This window comes from Nelusetta ayraudi, unplaced genomic scaffold (assembly GCF_046127955.1).
Source record: "Nelusetta ayraudi isolate G7.1 ecotype Tasmania unplaced genomic scaffold, CSIRO-AGI_Nayr_v1 ptg000137l, whole genome shotgun sequence".
NCBI classification, from domain to species: Eukaryota; Metazoa; Chordata; class Actinopteri; order Tetraodontiformes; family Monacanthidae; genus Nelusetta; species Nelusetta ayraudi.
Genome location: NW_027466187.1, coordinates 218,617 through 243,082, shown reverse-complemented (window position 1 = coordinate 243,082; position 24,466 = coordinate 218,617). Strand labels below are relative to the sequence as shown.

Below are 24,466 nucleotides of genomic sequence, written 5' to 3'. Positions count from 1 at the left end.
TGAGAGAGGGACTTTGGCTATTTCTTTAGCCGCTTCGGGTCCGAGCGTCTCATTTACAATGGCTTTGCAGGCGGGAAGTATTAATTGCTCTGCCACAGTGTGGGACTTTTTTGATTTAGCCACAAGTTCAGCGTAGTGTTGCCACCCGTCCCGTTTTTCCCAGAATTGTTCTCTTTTTTCACCACCTGTCCCGGGAAAAATAAAATCTCTCCCGGGACACAATTTGTCCCGTTTTTAAGGGAAAATGACAAAACCTCATTTGATTTCTGCCTGTGGTCTACTCCCGTAAAACACGCGATTGTCCCGTACTTGGCAACTAAAAAACCTGTCCCGTAATGAACTGATACAGGACGCACTTCACTTTGTGTCCCGTATATTTTCTTTTGAACTGAGGGCTGTTTCGTTTGGAGATGGCGTTTAAGCTTACTTGGGACATAGCACTGTTGGAGAGCTTTTCACCACATACCAAGCACAACGGAGTTGGTGCCGTTGCATCTCCGGTAAAAGTAAATCCAAATGAAAGATAGCTTTCATTGTATTGCCTCACGCCAGAAACTTTGCTCGACGTCACCGTCTTTGCCTCCACTCATACTAGGGCCTTCATCTGGGTCCGGATTTTGTCCAGGGTCCAGTTCAGAGTCAGCATTTTTCCTCTTCAAAAACTTATCCATCACTTTCAACCGTCGTCCCGCTATCCACAATCCACACACCTGTCGCTGCATCCATGCGTCACTAATTCGCTTGTCTCCAAGCGCAAGGCAATTAGCTACCTGCTGCTGCCACCTACTGGTATGGAAGAGTACTACATGATTACTCTGCCAGGCGCTAGACTGCACAGGCACACAAATGGGATAATTTCCCATGGCACACCTGACAATATCTCGCGACACACAAACACTGGTTTACAGGAACGGGTGCGCATCAGAAAACGCTGGCAGTGTGTTTCCCGTGTCTTACATCCGGTATAAAGTTCGCTTCAAAATTACAACAGAAATACTACCGAAAGATGCCAGTAGGTGGCAACGACGCTCTATAAATGCTTCTCTTAATGCAACAAATAAATGAAATGACTTTCATACTTACACCAACTGCTCTTAACCTATTTATTAAACAATTTAGACTTAAAGGCTTCTTTGTTGTTTCACCTTAACAGAACACTAATAATAATAATAATAATAATAATAATAATAATAATAATAATAATAATAATATTAAGAAATTGCCATTTACAAAACGTGCACATTTCTTTTAAACTTAAGTGTAGTTGTTTTCCATATCTATTGACGCAAATGACGTTAACCTTGCAATGAACGCAGCAACACTTGTACCTAATAACACTAATGATACAACAAATACACGTCAAAATGGTTGCAGTGAAAATGGACGCTTTTAATCATATATGTTTTGGCTCTTGCCAAGTAAAATTTCAGGAATTATTCTTTGTTTGTTTAGAATGTCGGACATGTATTCAGCGCTTTGTGATGAAGAGCTGGATGCCGTCATTGCAGAAATCCAACTCAGTCACCCAAACACAGGGTACAGAATGATGAGAGCATTCCTTCATGCCAGGGGATTACGAGTGCAAAGTAAGTTTGATATGAAGTTGATCCCCACATGAATGTATTCAGTAATCTGTATTGTGCATCAGTTTAACCAAAACAAACAAATATAATTAGCTTTATTTGTATAACGCTTTCCGTACAAAATGTAGCTAAAAGTGCTTACATGGATGATTAAAAAAAGAATGGCGGTATATTTAAAAAAAAGAAAGGGGGGGTATTTAATAAATGAAATCATACCTTTTGTCAGCATTATCTGTGTTAACACGGATTTGTGCCTTTAATATTTTATGTAGTTTGTCTTTCTTTTTTTTTTGCTGTTGTTTTAGTTCAAAGAGTACGTGATTCCTTAAGAAGAGTGGACCCAATTGGGACTGAAGTGCGAGCCTTGGCCAATCGCACACTAAGACGGAGGCAGTATTCTGTTCCTGCACCAAATGCAATGTGGCACATAGATGGAAACCACAAATTAATACGGTATTTTTCAAAACTGTTTTTAAATACTTGAACAAATAAAACATTGAGATTTTCTACCCACTCCAAATCTTTTCACCTTTGTACCATACCTTTTTTGTGTCAAATAAGCTGTGCATGAACCTTTTTCAATTAGCTATCTGATGCCTTATATATTTTAGATTTCTCTTTCCATCTTCTCTCCCTTTTTTACCAAAAGCTGGAGATTTGTCATTCACGGTGGAATAGATGGCTTTAGCCGTTTAATTGTTTATCTGTCTGCTGCAATAAACAACCGAGCATCCACAGTGTTGGAAACAGGGGCGGTCCTAGAATTTTTTTCTTGGGGGGGCAAGCTCGGGGCACAGACGGGTGGCACACCGGAATGACATTTGTTTTGTTTTTTTAAATGCCCTATGCCTTAGGTAATAATAAATGGTAGGCGGAGGTATGAATAATAGAACTATTTTATTTACCCAAATAATGCACAAAACAGTGTATCATCCAGCATTTAGTAATCTTATCTGACTGAGTAAAATGCTTTTTGTTTGTTTGAGTGGGTTGATCTGTGCTCCGGGAGAGTATACTGGTGTATCTAGTACTAGGAACCTAGTATTAGTTTCAGCAAGATAAACAAGTGTTTCATAGGTATCTATGTATCTTTGTTAACTTATAGAGATGGAAACCAACAACTGAGTTTAGTTATGAATGTTTTTTTTTTTAATTCATAACAGGTACAAAGTGCATACACATGAAAAATCCCTTTGTGAGAATTATATTCAAGTTACCAAAGTTTGACTTATATTACAAGTACACAGTTTATATGTATTATTTACAAACAGGATGATGATAGCTGAATACGCTTGTTTTGGTGTTGACTACCTGCAGAATGCTGAATTGCAGATGATGGGCCCTCAACCTCATCATTGGGAAAAGTTCCTGGGAAAAGTTGTATAAATTACTCATAATGTCAATACAAGTATAACATCAACTCAACTTTTAATACTTATTCAAATGTTATCGATTTTAAAGACACCCTGCTTCCTTTCTTGACATTGTGGACATATCCTATTCACTTCATTTAAGCGTCTTATGTTATAGGCCACTTGTCTATCCATTAGCTCATAAAACAACAACCACACTTCCATTCAGCACCAATAAAGAGCATTAAAATAGACATAAAGTAATAAAACAGAATTTAATTAGATTAAATTAATATTGCCCATTCCACAGTCCAGAACAAAGCAGAGGTGGTGTGTGACTTTGAGTGTGACTGATTCAGGATGCAGTGACTGTAGTGATGGTGAGGTGAAGCCTCATGAGGCATTGAACCACTTGAGCCAACTGGTTCGAGAAACGGTTCATTTCTCGAAGCTTCATGTGCACACAAAACCACCTACTGGCCAAATGTACAATCACAGGCAAGCTGTGTCTGAACCACTTGTGATGCATTGAATTTTTGTGTCTGTTATGTCTGTTGGGAATGACTATGAATTGCAAAAAATGAATGACCAAATAATTTCTGTACATAAATTATATATATATTTTTGTTTTTTTTTCTCACTTATTTATGATTGTTTTATCGGTACTGATGCCAGTGGTTATGGGGATGCTCCAAACAAATTTTGTTGTTAACTTTGTTCAACAATGACAATAAATAAATAACTTGACTTGATAACTATGTGTATGATACATTTTTTGAATGTATTCTGTTTGTGCAATTTTTTTCTGAAAATGGCATGGGTGTAATCAGGCAGATGACAGTGAAAGTGATTGTGGGACTTGGAAAAGGGCATAGATCAGGGGTGCTCACACTTTTTCAACATGCAAGCTACTTTTAAAATGAGCAAGTCAAAAAGATCCACTTCCTATAAAACAGGAAAACATATTCATTCAGAAATATATTTGTAGTCCAATGATAAAGAAAGAAAGAGGATTAAATGGGTCAACATGTTCCCATGTGCATTTATGCTCATCATTGCACAGAAAATTCATTGTTTAAAATTGTTTAGGTTATATCTGCCTATGTTTGATTTTATCAATAAAAGTGTGTTTACGTTAAGATGTTTTGCTGTATAGTTTTGTGTTTTCCAGCGCATAGGTTAGGGATAATTGGTGTGTGTGTGTGTGTATGTGTGTGTGTGTGTGTGTGTGTGTGTGTGTGTGTGTGTGATGCAGACGTTTTGCCAGCAGCATCTCCCAGGATCTTCGGCGCGACTCCCGTGACCCTGAGTTCGGGACTAAGCGGGTATGGAAAATGAATGAATGAATGAATGAATGTAAAGCACAGCACATTTAAGAACAAAATCCAGCACATCGTACATTATGACCAAAATCAACCAGATCCACCGTGTTTTCTAATCCTGCCTGAACGATTCTACCTGCTGTAATTGACGCAGATCTCTCTCTCTCTCTCTCTCTCTCTCTCTCTCTCTCTCTCTCTCTCTCTCACACTCACTCTCTCTCTCCCTCTCTCTCTCCATGCGATCGACCCAAACTCCCTTCGCAATTGACCAGTAGATCGTGATGGACGTAATGGGCACCCCTGGCATAGATGCTTGTGTAACATGGACATTGATGTACAGGACAGGGGGCTCCATCCTATCACCTCTCCTCTCCTCACTCTCTCCCTAAGCTCTCAAAACTATCTCCAAAGTAAACGCTATCTAGTCTCAAACACTCCAAACTATAAACACTATCCAAAATCTAGTAATCCAAACTCTCTCCAAATCTCAGTTGACTGCAAGTCTCCTACAATAACCCCCATTTTGAATGGAGCCTGAGGGGTCTATATAAACCGTTAAAATATGAATTGCAGATATGTATATATATATATATATATATATATATATGTATATATATATATATATATATATATATATATATATGTATATATATATATATATATATATATATATATATATATATATGTATGTATCCACTGAGACTTACCGTCTGTAATGTGTCTTCCACAGGTCCGGTACGGGTCATGGACTACGAGGAGTACGACGACGAGTACTTGCTCTTCCAGCAGCTTCTCAACGACACCGCCAACACCTCTGAGCCGGGTTACGTGGTCAGCGACCCGGTCCAGCTGTGTCCCAGGACTGGCGTCAACCACTTTGGCGCCAGGATCATCCCAGTCTTCTACTACGTCAACTTCCTGCTCAGCTACCTCGGCAACGGCTTGGTGCTCTTTGTCATCTACAAGTATGAGAAGCTCAACACCGCCACCAACGTCTTCCTCCTGAACCTGGTCCTGTCCAATGTCCTCTTCACCTCCAGCCTCCCCTTCTGGGCCACCTACCACCTCTCGGAGTGGATCTTCGGCGAGGCGCTGTGCAAGCTGGTCAGCGGCGCCTACTCTGTTGGCTTCTGCTACCTGACCGTGGTGCACGCGGTCCCGGCCGCCAAGAGCAGGAGGAGGGCGAACGCCGTGGCGGGAACGCTGACGGTCTGGATGGTCAGCGTGGCGGCCAGCGCCAAGGAGTTTGTCCTGCAGACGGTGTGGGAGAGTCCGTTCGACGGGCTGATGTGCGAGGAGGCCGGGTACCCCGAGAGCACCATGCTACCAGCAGTTCCTGCTCTTCTTCCTGCTCCCGCTCTTCATGGTGATGTACTGCTACACCGGCATCACCGTCCGCGTCCTGTCCACTCGGCTGAACAACAAGTGCCGCACCGTCAAGCTCATCTTTGTCACCGTTTTCACCTTTTTCCTCTGCTGGACGTCCTACAACGTGATAGTCTTCCTGCGCGCCCTCGAGCTCTCCGGCCCCAGCCGGGGGGGGGGGGCGGCTCATCGTGTGCCGCCTCGGAGGCCACGGACTATGCGCTGTACGTGACGCAGAACGTGGCCTACGTGTACTGTTGCGTCAGTCCCATGTTTTACACGTTTGTGGGCAAGAAGTTCCAGAGCCACTTGAGAAAGCTGCTGGCCAGGAAGCTGCCGTGCCTCCACAAGCACATGAGCCTCAGCAGCCAGAGCAGCAGGACCACGTCCCAGAGGACCGCACACTCTGTCTACTAGTGCCCGTCTCACACACACACACACACACACACACACACACACACACACACACACACACACACACACACACAGCCAGTTGTTCCCACCTAGACAGTAAGCACTGTATATCTAGAAAAACATACTAGCAGTTCATGGACTAAGTCTCAATCCAGGGTCTGCATCCTTGGAAGGAAGCCTCCATTGTCTGAAGGAAGCGTCCTCCGTCCGAAGGAAGCGTCCTCCGTCCGAAGGATGCGTCCTCCGTCTGAATGAAGCGTCCTCCGTCTGAAGGAAGCGTCCTCCCAAGGACCCGGCCCAGAAGGACCGACCCAAACCCCGCCTCCCCGATAACCTCACGGGACGGTCTAGCCTTGGGCGTACTTCCTGGTTGCGTGAGTGTGGTTTTCATAGCATCAAGCTCACCATTGGTTGGTTGGATGTTCAAATCAGTAAAAACCCTGCGTTAAAAACTGAAGATTTGATGTGAAATTTCAATACTTAAATTTATACGCGGTGTCTTTGCGCTAATGGCGCTAATTTCAGCTGACTTCCCAGGATCCCAGGATGCTTTGCAGCAGCAGCACGCAAAGCATCCTGGGATACAGAAGGAGGTGAAGGATAGTAGTGGTTTAGCCTTGGTGCTAACAGTAGGGAGCATTTGGAGCGTCGTTCTGACTATTGGGAATTGGGAGGAGCCTTCAGCGCAGTGCGGTGACGCAACTTCCTTTCAAATTGCAGCCTTCCAAGGATGCAGCGCCTGAACTGAGACACAGCCATGGATTGCTGGTGACGTACGGGGTCACGTGACCCGTTCACTGACCAGTGAACATGGCGCGGGGATGTGTGTGAAAAGTACACAATTATTCTTTGGGTTTTGAACTCAACGGTTTGTTGTGTTGTGTAAACCTTGTCAGCAGTGAGTTGTATCAACTATTATCGACTACTACAAATAGATCAATAAATACACACATTTTATGGACTGAAATGTGTTTTTCTGATGTGGGCTGTTTGTCCTGGTGTGTTTCCAGAGGAAGTCCTGGATCCTTGTGGCTGTAGGGGGAGTAGGAGGCTCAACGTTGGCCTTGACAAAGGACAGTAGTGACCTTGTCACTGCTGAGCTCCACTCAGTTTGTTCAAACACTGGGTTTGTTTTTACCTAACCCTGATGGAGCCTTGCTATGAGTGGAACTGTGACACACGAGAAGGCTTTACTAGACAGAGGGGGTGGGGGGTAGCGGAGCAGCAGCAGATGGATGCAGTGTTTTGGTGAGCCACCTCATAGGAGGAGACAATGTATCCTGGGATATCATGGAGAAAACGTGTTGCTGTAATGTCAATGGAACCAAGTCAGTGTCTGTGAAGCCCCACCAGGGTGTTGAGCTACTAGAACAGGGGTGACATGACAGACCTGCATCGAGTCGGCGGGCCACCGAAGTTATGTTGACGGGGGGGGGGCAACTCCATTGGGGCAGACCTCTACATCGCGGTCGAACGTGATATATGGATAGATGGCGGTCAAAACGCTATTTCGCCGGTGATAGATAGTGTGTGTTGAATACATACATTCGTCACTGTATTTTGATTTACCTTGTATGTATATCTATACTGTTGGAATCATATATTTAGTTTAGATGTTAGTGTTGAATAATATAATTAGTTTAGATGTTTGTTTATAATAACATGATTATTAATATAAAGCTGTTTAATCATTTGGCTGACCTACTCATAGAGAAAAGGCATTGTTGCAGGAGTCACACAAAGAGCTCAAGAAGAAACAAAGGGAAGAACATCCCTCACTAACTGGTGACCCTGGGGGAGCAGAGGGTGACCCTGGAGACCAGAGGGTGACCCTGGGGGACCAGTGGGTGACCAGAGGGTGACCCTGGGGGACCGGATCACCCTGGGGGAGCAGAGGGTGACCATGGGGGACCAGAGGATGGACAGAGAGCTAACTGACTTTGCGACCACCATAAGACTTTATAACCCGGTCATTTACAGGGGGGAGAATTCATGATCCATCGGAGGCACGGGGGGGAGGAGCCTGTGACCTCAGGCATGTTGTGCACTGTATTATTTCAACAGGTCACGCTGGAACCAATGATGGATCATTTGGCTCCCTGCCAAATAAGGACTTGTTTCCTGTTGCACTCAGTAATCAGAGACTTGGATCAAAGGCTGCCCCAACATCCAATGAGGCTTGGGTCTGGAGACCGGGCAGCCAGTCAGAAGAGGACAACACCTGGGAGTGTTTGCATGTTTTCTTTCTGTATAAAAGGACTGGGTCAAGGGACAGAGAGCAGTCAGACTTCATGCCCTGACAATACTTTGGTGTTGCTAGGGTTCTGAACTGGGCCCAGAGCTCTGTATAGTTGTACCCTCAATTGATTTCTTTACTAAAGACATATTTAAATTGGCATTCTTCTCCTGTGACTCTTCATTCAACCAACACGCGGATCAGCAGCACGGCACAAGGAAATCTGATCCAACAATACATAGAGAGAGAGAGAGAGAGAGAGAGAGAATTTTGTGTATACAACATTAATACAAACAAAGTACCGTAAATACACCAGGGATTGACAGAAAAAAAAAAGATAACCTTAATCAACCGATGTAGTTTGGCCTAATAGAGTTGCCGTATGTGATGTCATTGGCAGTCGCCCACCGGACAGAGGCGACTGCCAATGACGTCACATACGGCAACTCTATTAGGACGGGGTTTGCCCATGTCTGTACTAGAACCACCCAGAACCACCAGGGTGTTTAGCTCTTAGAACCTCCTAGAACCTCCTACAACCATCCAGAACCACCAGGGTGTTTAGCTCTTAGAACACCCTAGAACCATCCAGAACCACCCAGAACCACCAGGGTGTTTAGCTCTTAGAACCCCCTAGAACAATCCAGAACCACCAGGGTGTTTAGCTCTTAGAACCCCCGAGAACAATCCAGAACCACCAGGGTGTTGAGCGCTTTATTGCAATGACTCTGCAAACACTGAGACACCTGAGTCAAATGATACAAGTGTTGGTGAAGATGCCACATTTCACAGCACATTGAAGCTACTAACATAGATCTACATACACATTAATCTACCTAAACATGCAAACACAAGCAGGTGGAGATTTAAAGATACTGCTCAAGAAAAAAGGTGCATTAAACATTGATGGACTTATATGGGTACGCATACAAATATATATTTATTAGTGCTGGGACTCCATTAAAGAAAATAATCTAATTAATTATGGTCTTTGTAATTGGTCAAACCTCTGACCTTTGACCTCTATCAGTCATGGTTGACCTCCAGTGCTCACGCAGTGCTTCACTGGAAGGCCAAGAACAATCCAAGAGTCCATATGTGGCACTGCAAGGTCCACCAGTGGCTTCTGGGACGTCTCTCCCAGTAACCACAGCAACGTGTAGGGAGAAGTAGTCCGCCAGCCACCAGGCTCCACTGGGGTCAAAGGTCGTGACACGCAGTTCTGTCAGCCACCACTAGATGGAGCTCTCCTCTTCACTCTCCTCCTCATCCTCCCTCAATACCTCTCCCACCTGCAGCAGAAATAAAGTCTCTTGAAAAGTATTTTTCACCTCCAAAATGAAGATGTTATAGAAGTCTGAAGTGAGAGCAGAGCAGTGTGTTGTTGATGTGTGGAACCTTCATGCTGAGATGTTCCAGCCGTGGATGATGAGAGCAGAAGCAGTGGTTGTGTTGCTGCTGCCTTCACTGAGCAGCTGCTCCAAGTCCTGCTTCTTCCACTGAGGATTCAGCTCCACCAGTGGCTTCTGGGACGTCTCTCCCAGTAACCACAGCAGCTTGTAGGGAGAAGCAGTCCGCCAGCCACCAGGCTCCACTGGGGTCAAAGATCGTGACACGCAGTTCTGTCAGCCACCACTAGATGGAGCGCTCCTCTTCACTCTCCTCCTCATCCTCCCTCAATACCTCTCCCACCTGCAGAGAGAAGAAGAGACAGCAGGAGTCAGGACTCACAGTCCTTGAACGCTTCATCACACAGACGTTGACTGTTGATGGAGATGATGGAGTGACTGGTGAGAAGAAGCAGACTTTCAGTCACATGTCAAGTGTGGAACATATGAAGGTCATGTGACCATGGAGTGTTGGACTGATACTGAGGCCTGATGAAGATGAACTGATCAATAATTGAGTGGTGAACTGAGAGAAGAAGCAGTTTGGCAGCAGATGTTGGATGAATGAGGAGCAGCTGGACGACACCATCCTCCTCTCACACTGTGACTGGGAACACTGGACCTCTGCTGTGGGATCAACTGGCTTTGGTGCTGGAACCATCATCCACTGCTTCCAAACCAGTACTGACCTCACACTCTCCAGTTGATGGTCTCTGCTGTGGACAAGATCCATCAGGGGCTTCACTGATGAAGCCTTCAGGTTGTTCAACCTCAGGTCCAGGTGTCTGAGGTGGGAGGGGTTGGACTTCAGAGCAGAGAGCAGCCAATCACAACTGACCTCTGACAAACTGCAGTCAATCAACCTGAATAGAGAATAAATGATGGAGAGTTTATAATGATGGAGAGTTTTTCCAGGGTGTCATCACTCTGAAAATCAAAGTGAAATGTCGACTTCAGAATCTGACACTACAGAAAATGTCACCTTGAAATTAAATCCTCAGTCCAAAACTAATGTGTGTTGAAATGATGTTTGGTCACATGACCACTGATGAACAGAATGAAGTTTTCATATTTCTGGATGTCATTTTGATATGAATCAACCTTCAGTTCAATGTTTATTCAACATGTGTGATGAAGTGTGTTTGGTGCTGAAACCATCATCCACTGGTTCCAAACCAGTACTGACCTCAGAACCTCCAGTTTACAGTCTGGACTCTGCAGAAAACCACGCAGCACCTTCACTCCTGAATCCTGCAGCTGGTTCCAACTCAGGTCCAGGAGTCTGAGGTGGGAGGGGTTGGACTTCAGAGCTGAGAGCAGCCAATCACAGCTGAGCTCTGACAAACTGCACAACTCCAACCTGAATAGAGAATAAATGATGGAGTGAGTGGAGTTTTCATCACTATATGAAATTAAAAATATGAATGTCTATAACACTGTAATGTCCATTAAACCAATCAGAAGCACAACAATAATACTGAAATAATGAATCACCACAATAAAATATTTTATATCAACCTGTTTAGTCATGTGACCACTGATCAGCTGTTAACAATGTTGGAATTCATTGATTCATTTTGCCTCAAAGGTTCAGTGTGTAAAATCAGTGCAGATTTATTGCTGAAAGCTTCATATACAACCGTCAATATAGTTTGAAGTCTTTGATTAGTAGAAAATAAAAGTCCTCTGCTTTTCCTGCCATTAGAATGCTTCTTTCTAGAAACAGACAGAAGGTCAAAGGTCGTGGCCATCTTGCACCGCCATGTTTGTAGGCGGCTGGTTGGGAAGATGAGTTTGAGAAACAGTTTCATATTGATGGTTGGAGGCTGGAATCCTCTAATAAAGCAAGTGCTGAGAACAAATGGTTATTAAGTGACTGAAATGCAGTGGAATCTTTTCTGCATCTTGCTCATCAATACTGAACTGACTGAGATGATAGAACCTGCATTGACCCTTGACCTTCTGCTGAGTCCAGCTGGATCTATCTACAGTATCTAAGTGCTCATACAGGTGGCTAATGCTAGCGATGGTTGTAATATTTGTGTTGATGGAACTTTATCATTATACAGAGAACTAGACACCTTTGCTGTCAACCACATCCTTTATGATGCTGGAAGGCTACCGTAGTTCACTGGCAAGAAGGGGAGAGGGAGCGTCAGCAAGTAAGCACTGCAATCTGATGGCACTAGATGGCAGGATTTTACATACTGGACCTTCAAACCCAGTTTCACTCATTTCAAACACAAACCAGTGACTGGAAATTGAATTTCCAACAGCAGTGAAGTGAAAATCATGACAACAATAACAAGAGTGATAGAAGTTGTAAAGTGAAGAGGGTGAACTGACCTCAGAGTCTCCAGTTTACAGTCTGGACTCTGCAGAAAACCACTCAGCTCCTTCACTCCTGAATCCTGCAGCTGGTTGTCACTCAGGTCCAGGTGTCTGAGGTGGGAGGGGTTGGACTTCAGAGCTGAGAGCAGCCAATCACAGCTGAGCTCTGACAACCTGCACCTCTCCAGCCTGAATGTAGAATAAATGATGGAGAGTTTATAATGATGGAGAGTTTTTCCAGGGTGTCATCACTCTGAAAATCAAAGTGAAATCGACTTCAGAATCTGACTCTACAGAATAAAATGGGAGAGGGAGGGTGAGCGAACGAGTGCTGCACTGTGGAGTCCATTACTGGCTCTTGATGATGTTGCTGTCTGGGCCCCCTTGCACCAAAGTAGGATTGCGTCATCCAAGATGAGTCACTAAGCCTTCAGCGTTCAACCAATCCACAACACGTGTGTCCAGGCTTCATGGGTTGCACTAAAAGCCATCCAGGATGAGAAGACACGGATTCATCAAGCCAGGTGAAAGCTATCCTGGATCAGCGCGCCATGCACGCGGCTTCCTTCCATAGACCCCGGTTATGGAGCTGGGATTAACGGATTGGCCATCTTTGACCTCCTCATAAGCCTCCATGAGGATTTGCGCCTGGGACGGGGATTCAGACTCTCGAACTTTCTTTTTTTTTGTAATTTATTGTTTATTTGGAGAAGCAAGTGTACAGACATTTCTCTTGCGTACAATATAAAGTCCACATCAAGTGTGGATATGAAAATATAATTGCTAATAATACTCCATTCCTTTTAACATAAAAAAGAAAGAAAAAAAAAAACAAACAAAAAAAAAAACACAGTAAAATGTGTATCATCTCATGAACCAGTCTAGCAGTGTGTATCATGACAATGATTTTACAGAGCAGTCAAATTCAGTTTACAGAAATTACAGCTTTTATATATTCCGTCCATTTTGTCCATATCCTGAAAAAGGAGTCTCTTTGACCTTTAAGACAGAATGACAATTTCTCTAGAATGTAAATATTCTGAACAATATCAATCCATTCATCAATTGTAGGTGCTTCAGTCCTCAACCATTTTCTCGTGATAGTTTTTTTGCTTGCTGCCAGAAGCATTGCCATGAGTTTTTTTATCTGACAAATTCCAGTTATCCCATGAGATGTCTCCTAAGTACAGGACTTCACATTTACAAGGAATTTTCTCAACAAAAATGTTATTTAAGTGCATGCACAGTTGATCCCAGAATGGTTTGATCACCGGACAACCCCAGAAGATATGGTAATGATTTGCCTTGTCTGTCTTACATTGTCTCCAGCAGGTAGCACTGTTGCTGTGATGTTTTTTCTGGGCAGGGGTTACAAAAAACCGAACAATGTTCTTCCAACAGAATTCCCTCCATGAATTGGAGCTTGAGGTCGTCCATTGAAATTTGTGAATCTTTTCCCAGCTTTCAACTGAAATAATTAAATTTCCTTCTTTTTGCCATTTATTCCTTATGTAGTCTGTGTCAACTTGTTTGAACAGCTGAATACCATTGTATAACTTGGAGACAACTTTAGTACAGGAACCTGATTTCAACAATGACAAAAGCACTTCTAAGAATCCTGGTCCAGCTGTTTCCCAAGTTTCTTCTAGATTATGATTATAGTAAGACCTAACCTGCAGATATCTGAAGAAGTCATCCTTCTCCAACCCATTTGACCTTTGAAGTTCTTCAAAACTCTGAAACACCCCCCTCTTGATAAATGTATAATAGGTGGTTAATCCTTTTGAGATCCATCCCTTGAATCTCCCGTCATTCTTGTTTGGTTTAAAAGCCGAGTCAAAAGCGCACCACTTGAACATTTTGATCTGGTTACCTAAATGGCAAATTTTCACTATTCTTCTCCAAGAGTTTAGCATTGTGTATAACATCGAGTCATGCAGTATCATCAAATCATCTTGTAGTTCTTTGTCCATCAACATCAATAAGAGAGGTACACCTTCCACTGAGGAACTCTCTATGTCTTTCCATCCTGCATTGTATTGTGGACAGCATAGATAGATTAATGGTTTCAGTTGAGCTGCAAGATAATATTCCTGTAGGTTGGGAAGACCCAACCCCCCTTTCTCTTTCTTCAACTGCAGTGTTCTGTACCTTATTCTGGCCTTTTTCCCTTGCCAGATATATTGTGATATTAATCTGCAGTGCAGGTCTCGCGTGATGCTGTGAGATTCTCGGACCGTCGGCGCAATCCAAAATGGCGACACCCTGTCAGTAGTAAACAAACTTTACCTGACTATTTTGCCGAATTACATATATTTATAAAATAGATTAAAAACTATAAGAGATAAGAAGCCTGGAGGACGAGGAGAGCTTAGCCGATCTGGAAAAATATCTGGACGACATCTTCGACCGAAGAGTTATGGGGAAGACGGGCAAGACGCCAACGCCAACGTCAACGCCGTCTTCCAAGCGAAGCCGTCCCGAAGACTCCCCCGGAACAATTTCACCACCCGGCAATTCCTCGATTGACATATTATTGTCGATCGAACAAAGGCTCTCCAGCGTTGATGCCAGGTTAAACTTAATGGAAACACTCCACAAGGAATTCCAGGCGATGCGCGAGTCGCTGGAATTCAGCCAGCAACAGGTTGTCTCACTAGCCGCAGAAAACAAGGAGCTGCGAGGGTCGGTTAAATCTCTCACTGAGGGAATGAGCCAACTCTCTAAAGACAATAAATACTTAAAAGAAACAGTCCTAGACCTCCAGGCGCGCAGCATGAGAGACAACCTGGTGTTCTCAGGGATCCCCGAAAAGGCGGAAGAAGACCCGGAGAAGACGGTAGCGGACTTCTTAACGAAGCATCTGAAGCTTCCTACGGAGACCGTCAAGAACATCACCTTCCACCGGGTACATCGTCTTGGAGGGAAGAAACCTGACAGCCGCCGGCCGAGACCCATCGTGGTAAAATTTGAACATTTCAAGCAAAAAATGCTGGTAAAGAGCCGAGGACGGGAACTTCGCGGAACCGATTTTGGAGTGAACGATCAATTTCCAAAGGAGATTCTGGATCGACGAAGAGTCCTCTTCCCGATCCGGAAAAGGTTCCTCGCTGAAGGCTCTAAAGCGGTTGTCGCGGTAGACAAACTGTTTGTCAACGGTCAGCTCTACCGCGATAGCAAGTCAACTCCGTGGTTGTACTAACCGTTCTCTCCACAGGCTTCAAGACAACAGGTAATATCGTATTAACGCAGCTTATGCCAATATTGTTGTCAATGATAATCACGTAAGCGCCATTTCAGTCAAAGTATGACTTTTCAGCTTCAAACTGACTCTCCCCCCTCAATATCCCTCCCCTCAAACTGCACTAATGTCTCTTCCTCACTTCTTTTCTCTCTGGTAACAATGTTCATCGTGACAGATTGCAACGATGTTTGTTTACATTGGCAGTTGTACGCGCGCACGCACGCACGCACACACACACGTAACACACACACTAACACATACACCACTCTAGGTCTATATAGTAAACATGACCTCCCTTAAGTTCGTCACTTGGAATGTGCGGGGTATAGGTACCAGGGACAAAAAATTTAAAATTCTCAACCATTTGAATTTTCTTGAAGCCGACATTGCCCTACTACAGGAAACTCACTTAACAAACACTACAGCACATAATCTAAAATCGACCCTTTTTCCAAACATCTACTCGGCGAGTTACAACTCGAAGCAGAGAGGTGTGGCTATCTTGATCAATAAGAGACTTAATTTCATTATAAATAGTACAATATCTGACCCTAATGGAAGATATATAATAATCAACACTAACATTGACAATAAAGATTACTGTATTGCTAGTATTTATGGCCCAAATGTGGATGATCCCTCTTTCTACCATGCCTTTTTCTTATCACTCTCTGCACATGTAAACACAACACTCATAGTAGGGGGTGACTTCAACCTAGTGTTAAACTCTGATATTGATAGATCCAACACCTCAGCTAGCCAACGACACTCATTAGCTGCAGACACATTAAAACAGTATATGAGTGATTTTGGTTTATCAGACCCTTGGCGTTCAAACCACCCAACTCACAGAGAGTACACCTTTTTCTCTTCTGTTCACCACTCATACTCACGCTTGGACTACTTTATCACCAGCAACTCACTCTTGGCAGATATCCGGGAAGCCCGGATCCACTCCATCACTATTAGTGATCATGCACCTGCCTCTATCTCCGTCTCTACAAAGGCACCTAGAGCACCGATCTGGAATTGGAGGCTGAACACGTCATTACTCATAGACTCAGATTTTATAAAATACTTTAATAAGGAGTGGACAATATTCCTACAAATTAACGACTTGCATGAAACTCCTGTACATGTTCTATGGGAAACAGCTAAAGCAGTAATGCGGGGCAAAATAATATCTTATTCATGCCACAAAAAAAAAAAAGAATTAGCTCTGGAGTCTGAATTAGTTAATAATATTAAAACATTAGAATCTTCATATGCCATCCAACAGGAAGAAGACGTATGGAAAGAGCTATGCAAACTAAAAACAGAATTAGCCAAACTGACAGATAAAAAAACCAAGTTCCAAATGCAAAGATTACGCCTTGAAAACTTTGAATGCAATAATAACTCTAGCAAATTCTTAGCGAGCCAGCTAAAGTCAAACAGAGAAAAAGCAACAATCTCCTCCATCAAAAACCTGGATGGCAAACTAACCCATAACCCAGAAGAAATTAACCAATGCTTCAGAGATTTCTACAAAAAATTATATTCCTCCGATAATAATCCTTCAGAAGCCTCAATAGATAACTTCCTGAATAGTATTGTGCTCCCTAAATTAAATCAGGAACAGGCTACTACAATGGACGCAGATCTCACTCAGGAGGAATTTGAAGAAGCCTTGGCACAAATGCCAGTAAATAAAGCCCCAGGACCTGATGGCTTCCCAGTAGAATTTTATAAGGCACTTTGGCCTACTATTGGTCCGACCTATAATAGAATGGCTAGAGAGATCCTAAATACTGGACTTCTCCCATCAAACATGAATTCTGCTAACATTAGCCTCATACTCAAACCGGACAAAGACCCATCGCTTCCGACTAGCTACCGACCAATATCATTAATCAATACCGATCTTAAAATTATTTGTAAAGCAATAGCTAGACGACTAGAAAAAATTACTCCATATATAATCCATCCTGACCAAACAGGGTTTATTAAAGGTAGAGATTCAACCTCCAACGTACGTAGATTTATCAATCTGATAGATTATACTAACGCCAACAATCTACAAACAACAATTGTTTCGCTAGATGCAGAAAAAGCATTTGACAGGGTCAATTGGAGTTTCTTATTCTCAACACTACAAAAATTTGGTTTCGGGAATTCATTTATATCCTGGATACGAACATTATACAGCTCTCCGTGCGCCTCAGTCAGAACGAACAGCCAGACCTCTCAAAGGTTTAATCTGCAACGAGGAACCAGACAGGGCTGCCCTCTCTCCCCTTCACTATTTGCAATGTTCATAGAACCTCTGGCAGCTGCAATTCGGCAAAATGATAATATCAAAGGAGTCCAAACTTCAACATCTGACCATAAAATAAGCTTATATGCCGATGACGTATTGTTATTTCTTCAAAATACACAATCCTCACTTACTGAAGTTATCAGCCTTATTGACAATTTCTCTTGTATTTCAGACTATTCAATAAATTGGGCAAAATCCACGGTGCTACCGCTTAATTGTAAATTTAAACGAACCACTCTAGCACCATTGCAAGCCGGTAACATACGATACTTAGGTATCAATTTCTCTCCCAACCTATCAGACTTAATACAACTCAATTTCATCCCGCTATTAAAGAAAATAGAAAATGATCTAATTCGATGGAGAAACTTACCCATATCTCTTTTAGAGAAAGTTGCAACAGTAAAAATGATGGTTTTACCTAAACTAAACTACCTTTTCTCAATGATTCCCTATCAACCTCCTGCTCAGTGGTTTAAAACCCTGAACTCAAACGTCACAATATTTCTATGGAAAAACAAACCACCCCGTATCAGTCTGAAGACGCTTCAAAAAGCGAAAGATGCTGGGGGACTAGAATTGCCAAACTTTTATTACTACTATATTGCCAACAGAATAAAGTATATTCATAAGTGGTTCAACCCTAGCCCACATGATGTATCCTGGCATGTCATAGAACAAGCCTATTGTGGTGATATTCAGTTAGCAGACTTGCCATTTATCAGCACACCAAAACACCACAGCTGCATGAAAAGCGTTAATATAAGTCACTCTCTGACGGCTTGGATGGAATTTCTGAAAATCACAGGTTCTTCCCTTCTCCCGTGCGGTCGTATGCCCATCTGGAACAATCCTGATTTACTACAAAATAAAAAAGCACTTAACTTCACACATTGGGCAGATAAAGGTATAACTCACGTAAAACACATAAGAGAGAATAATAATTTTAGACCATTTCAAGAGCTTGTGACACAGTTTGGAATTAACAGTAGTTGTTACTTAGAATACATGCAAATTAAGTCCATAATTAAGAATAAACTCAAACTTGAACACACAAGTTTGAGAGACATGGAGGTCTCTCCGGCTGTACAGTCGGTCCTTAATTTCTCACCTCCTAAACTACTTTCCAAGATATATAAAATCCTTACAAACACAGATCGCACTATTTCTATCCCCATTGCTAAGTGGGAAAGAGACCTGTCTCTCCAGCCCCACTCTAATTTCTGGAGAACAATCTGCCTGAACACCTTTTCACTGATAAAACAACCTAATCTACAATTAATACATTTTAAAATACTCCACAGGATCCACTACACTGGACAGCGGATGTTTCAGATGGGCATGACCACCACTCAAACCTGCTCACACTGCACAGTTAATGTTCCAGATAATTACTTACACGCTGTATGGCATTGCCCACCAGTAAATAAATTCTGGCACATAGTATGCAATGATCTATCAGCACAGGTCGGTTACACCATCACAGCCACTCCTTCTTTTTGTCTCTTAGGAGACCTTAGTGATATCACCTCAGATAAGGCAGAATCTCGCATGCTGATCACCTCCTTATCTATCGCTAAGAAAACAATCCTCATAAACTGGAAAACAAAGCAACACCTGCACATTGCACAATATAGGAACTTACTGTTAGACCACACCTCCTTGGTAGGAATGTCTGCTTCATCCTATAACTAAGCAATAAACAATCAATAGCTGAGGCTGCTGGTTGATGTGGGCGGCCGTGGTCGTGCTGCCGCGGGCTGGGTGCGGTCTGGGGGGGGGGTGCTGGGCGTGGGGTGCTCGGCTGCCTTGCGGGTTGGTGGGGGGTCGGGGGTTGGGCGCCCCGGCGGGGGATGTCTTCCACGCGGGGGGCTGGGCCTGGTGGTTGGGGGGGGGTGCCACGGGGTGGGGGGCGGCGGCTGGGGTGGGTGGGCGGCGGTCCCTGGCTCTGGGCCGGGGGCCCTCCTGTTGGTGGGGGGACTGATCCGTCCCTGTGTCTGGGAACTGGCGCTGGATCGTACACGGTGGGGTCACATGCCTGGGGTGGGGCTGCGCGGCCGGCGGCTACCGCTCCTGTGTGCCCGGGTGGCGCCTTCTGCCCCACCTTCGCCCTCCGTCTCCCTGGTCGCTGCCGCTGCCCCGGGGCCCTCGGGCGGTGGGGGGTGGCCCCCCTTTGGCTCCTGGATCCCTGTGGTGTCCCCGGCCCCGATGTCGCTGAGGGGGCGTCCTAACCGGGAGTCCCCCCTGGTCACATAATGGGTGTATTTATTTTTTTATTTTATTTTATTTTATTTTATTTTATTTTTATTTTTATTTTTATTTATTTATTTATTTATTTATATATTTATTTTTCCTTCTGTTTTGGGGATTTGTGTCTTGGGTGGTCGCTGCCCGGCCTTCTGGCCGGGCACCGCGGGGGACTCGATATGGGCAGCGACCGGGTCCCTGGTGGGCCTCCCCCCGGTGCGGTCTCCTCGCCCTTGCATGGGGCACCGACTGCACCCTCGTTGGCAAGGACCTGGCTCCCACGCAGCCAACGACCCACTGACATTATCACTAGGGCTTTGGATGAGGGTCGGCCACCGCTCCATCCGAGACCCTCTCCAATTTTAATAACATTATAGACACTTAGGGCCTGGGGGGGGGGTTCGTGCACTGCGGCCGCCGCCCTGCTCAGCAGCAGTGTGGTTGCCCCAGGGCCTTACCACCCCTCCATTTTAAACGCACTATAGTCCAACACACCAGCAAGTGCACATATACACACACTGACACTCCTACACACAGTGGGGTCGGCCTGCTAGTGGGGGCCGGACCCGACATCTTTCCCACCCTGGATGGGCCCTGTGCAGTCCGGTGCCCCCGAGGTGCGAGACCGGCTGGGCTTATGGGGACCTTGCCACTTGTGGCGGGGTCCCCCTTCCCCCAATCCCGGGACTGGGCCGCTGCCCGGGTGGTCCCCTTGCGCCGCTCGGGGGCGGGTGGGCGGCGACGACCTGAGACACGGGGGTCTGACAATGGTGGGCGGGGGCCCACGGATTGAATATTTAATTTTATCTTTTTTTTTTTAATTATTTATCTTCTTCTTTTACAGGACACAGGGGGAACCAGGGGGGACTCTCGCTCGGGGGCCCGCTTTGCCGGCGTTGGGGGCGGGGGTACGGCTGTGGCCCCGGGGGCCGGGGGGGGGCTGTCCCCTGGTGCCGGGGGGTCCCGGGGCGGTGGGGGTGGCTGGGGGGTGTGGGGGGTGGAGGGGGCCGGTTGATGTGCCATACTGGGTCCGTAGGGGGGGGGCCTCTGGGTGCCCGGGCCCGCCCTGGGTACCGATCCTCCCGGTGGGTGAAGGGGCTGGGTCCTGTCATGGGGATGGGTCTGGTCTCGCTTGCCCTGGGGGGCCCCCGTCCGGGGGCCGGGCTCTGCTGCCTGTCCGCCCTGGGTGGTGTCCCTTCTCCTTGGGGTATCTGCCTCCCTGTCATCCTGCCCTGGCTCCTCGTGGGGCGGGTGCCCTCCGGCCGGGGGGCCTGCTGCTCCGGGCCTCTTCCTGGCCGGCTTTGCGGTGGGTATGTCGTGTCCGGGGCCCCCCCCCCCGGCTCGTCGCTGGCGTGGGGCGGTTGCGGCCTCGGAGACCGCACTAATTGGCAGCCTACTTCCAGTGACGTACTTAAACACACCCACCCCTACATTCAGGTACACACACCACCACATCCATACACACACCACCACATCCATACACACACACACACACACACACACACACACACACGTATACACAGATGCAAACATGCACATACACACAAGTATACACACATGCAAATATACACATACACCCGCACACACGCACACACACACAAATATTCACAAGCGCGGGTACACTGTTGTACACTATTGCATAGCTTATTGTCTTATTGATCCATGAGTAGATTATTATCATCGTTATTATTACTATCAACATTATTATTATTATTATTATTATTACTATTATTATTATTATTATTACTATTAACGTTGCTATTATTATCATCGCTATTATTATTAACATCACTGAATGAACTCGCATGTATGTTTGTATGGGTATATATGTACTATCTGACAATTAGCTATGCATATTTACGATCTGTTTTGTTCTCTCTTAACACAATTGTATATTGTTGCCAGTTGCCTCCTCTACTCCTCTCTCTCTATCCCCTCATCATCTCATCATCCCCCCTCCCCCCCCCCCCCCACACACTCATTTCCCCTCTACTCACCTCCCTATCTATCCCCCTCAGTCCGGTCATGGCCAGAATGTCACCAAGAACATTATAATAAAACCACTAAAGAGGTAGCTCCTGAAACCACCCACGTGGCTCACACTCTCAAGATCTACCTCTGAGAATAAAATCTGTCAGCCATCATAGACATTCAGAGACACTTCTGCTTGTCATTATGGCCGGACCGGACAAGGGAAAAAAAAAAAAAAAAAAAAAAAAAAAAAAAAAAAAAAAAAAAAGAATCTCCCGTCATTCTTGTTTGGTTTAAAAGCCGAGTCAAAAGCGCACCACTTGAACATTTTGATCTGGTTACCTAAATGGCAAATTTTCACTATTCTTCTCCAAGAGTTTAGCATTGTGTATAACATCGAGTCATGCAGTATCATCAAATCATCTTGTAGTTCTTTGTCCATCAACATCAATAAGAGAGGTACACCTTCCACTGAGGAACTCTCTATGTCTTTCCATCCTGCATTGTATTGTGGACAGCATAGATAGATTAATGGTTTCAGTTGAGCTGCAAGATAATATTCCTGTAGGTTGGGAAGACCCAACCCCCCTTTCTCTTTCTTCAACTGCAGTGTTCTGTACCTTATTCTGGCCTTTTTCCCTTGCCAGATATATTGTGATATTAATCTGTCCCACTCTGTAAATTGTTTCTCTGGAATCAAGATAGGTAAGCACTGAAATAGATATAACAAGCGTGGACTGACTCAACTCTGGAGTGTAAATTGAAAAAAGGGATCACATTCCATCTCTGTATGTCTATTTTTAGTCTTGATGTTAGGGGGTCATAGTTGGCATCGAAAGTCCTGGAAAATTCTTTTGTTAGAAAAACCCCCAAATATTTTATGGAATCCGCCTCCCAATTCCATCTATACAAACTCTTAATTTTGTTTGGAGGGACATAATTCAGTGTTAAAACCTGAGTCTTGTTGATCTTAATCTTGTAACCCGACAATGAACCATATTCCGCAATCATCTCCATTAATATGGGTATAGTTTTAGTTGGATTTGTTATAGTTAGTATTAAATCATCAGCGAACAGGGATAGCTTTTGTTCACCAGAGGCCATCGCAACTCCTGTTATGTCAGGCCTCTGCCTTATCCTTTGGCTCAAAGGCTCTATAAAAAGGGCGAAGAGGAGAGGTGAAATACAACACCCCTGCCTCGTACCTCTTTCCAAAATAAATGATTCCGATAGATCTCCGTTAATTTTTATCTTAGCTGATGGTTTCTCGTACAATGCCGCCAATACATCAATTAAGGACTGGTGGAATCCAAATTTATGCAACACTTTATACAGAAATGACCATCTGACCGAGTCAAATGCCTTTTCTGCGTCCAAACTCAGCATTGCAGTTTCTATTTTGTTTTGTTCTACGTGATTCAAGATGTGAAATGTTTTTCTGATGTTGTCCTGAGTCATTCTGTGTTTGATAAAACCCGTCTGGTCCTTATGTATTATGTCGGGTAAAATCTTTTCAAGCCTCTGTGAAAATATGGCAGTAAATAATTTATAATCAATATTTAACACACTCACTGGACGGTAGTTACCACAATCCAATTTATCCTTCCCCTCCTTAGGAATTACTGATATTATTGCGTCTCTCCATGAAGGAGGGATTATTTTCTCTTTCAAAACGCAGTTAAACGCTCTCAATAAAGTAGGGATTAACTGATCTTGCATTTCTTTATACCACTCGGAGGTAAAACCATCCATTCCTGGGGATTTTCCTCCTTTTAACTTTCCAATAACTGCTCGTAGTTCTTCGTCGGTTATCTCCGATATTATTTTTTTATTTTGTTCACTCGTGACTGTAGGGAGAGTCAGGTGGGAAAGAAAGATGTCTATCTGATGATCGTTGTTTAATTTGGGTTGGGAATATAAGGTCTGATAAAAGTTTTTAAAACATTTATGAATATTTCCCAGTCCTGTCTCAACACCATTTGTATTTGTGTTTCCTATTTTATAAATAGTTCTATCTGACTGTTGTTTTCGTAATTTAAATGCTAAGAGCTTGAGTGATTTCTCCCCCCTTTCATAATATTTTTGTCTTGTAAGGAGAAGTTTCTTTTGTATCTCTAGTGTGTTTAACTCATCCAATTCTCTTTTCACTTCCTTGATTTTAATATTTGTTACCTCCCGGAAGGTTTTAGAATGCTCCTGTTGGAGTTTCCTTAACTCCTCCTCCAGTTTGTATTGTTTTTGTAATCTCATTTTCTTTTCGTTTGAGGAGATCGCTATTATTTTACCCCTGATCACCGACTTTAACGCGTCCCAGAGTATAATTGGCCCCACCTCTTCATTGTCGTTTTCATCCAAGTATCTTTTAATTTCATCTTTCAAATTATTTTTAATAATTTTATTTTTCAGCAAGTTTGTGTTAAACCTCCAGAGAGTGAATCTGTTTTTCTTAGTCAGAAAAAAAGACATATAAATTGGACTGTGGTCCGAGTTAGGGCTCTGGCCGATTTCACATTTTTCTATCCTATGAATATCATCTTTGAGCATGAAAAAATAATCTATGCGTGAGTATACTTTGTATGGAGGGGAGTAATGCGTGTAATCCCGACGACATGGATTTTTAACTCTCCATACATCCACCAATCCAGTTTCTTCTAACATGTTTCTGATTCTTTTACTGATAGTTTGTGCATTAGATTTTCCATCAGACGAATCCA

General features: G+C 44.1%; 2 protein-coding genes across 2 annotated transcripts in view; both read right to left on the bottom strand.

The window, feature by feature from the left end:
• The window catches only part of LOC142879624 (NLR family CARD domain-containing protein 3-like), a 185,109-nt gene that overhangs the window by 154,050 nt on the left and 6,593 nt on the right, over positions 1-24,466 (bottom strand). The window lies entirely within an intron of this gene.
• The window catches only part of LOC142879620 (uncharacterized), a 156,086-nt gene that overhangs the window by 126,696 nt on the left and 4,924 nt on the right, over positions 1-24,466 (bottom strand). Inside the window, exon 5 of the mRNA XM_076013002.1 lies at positions 12,007-12,180. Within this exon, the coding sequence (XP_075869117.1) occupies positions 12,007-12,180 (174 nt within the window). The remainder of the gene's footprint in view (positions 1-12,006; positions 12,181-24,466) is intronic.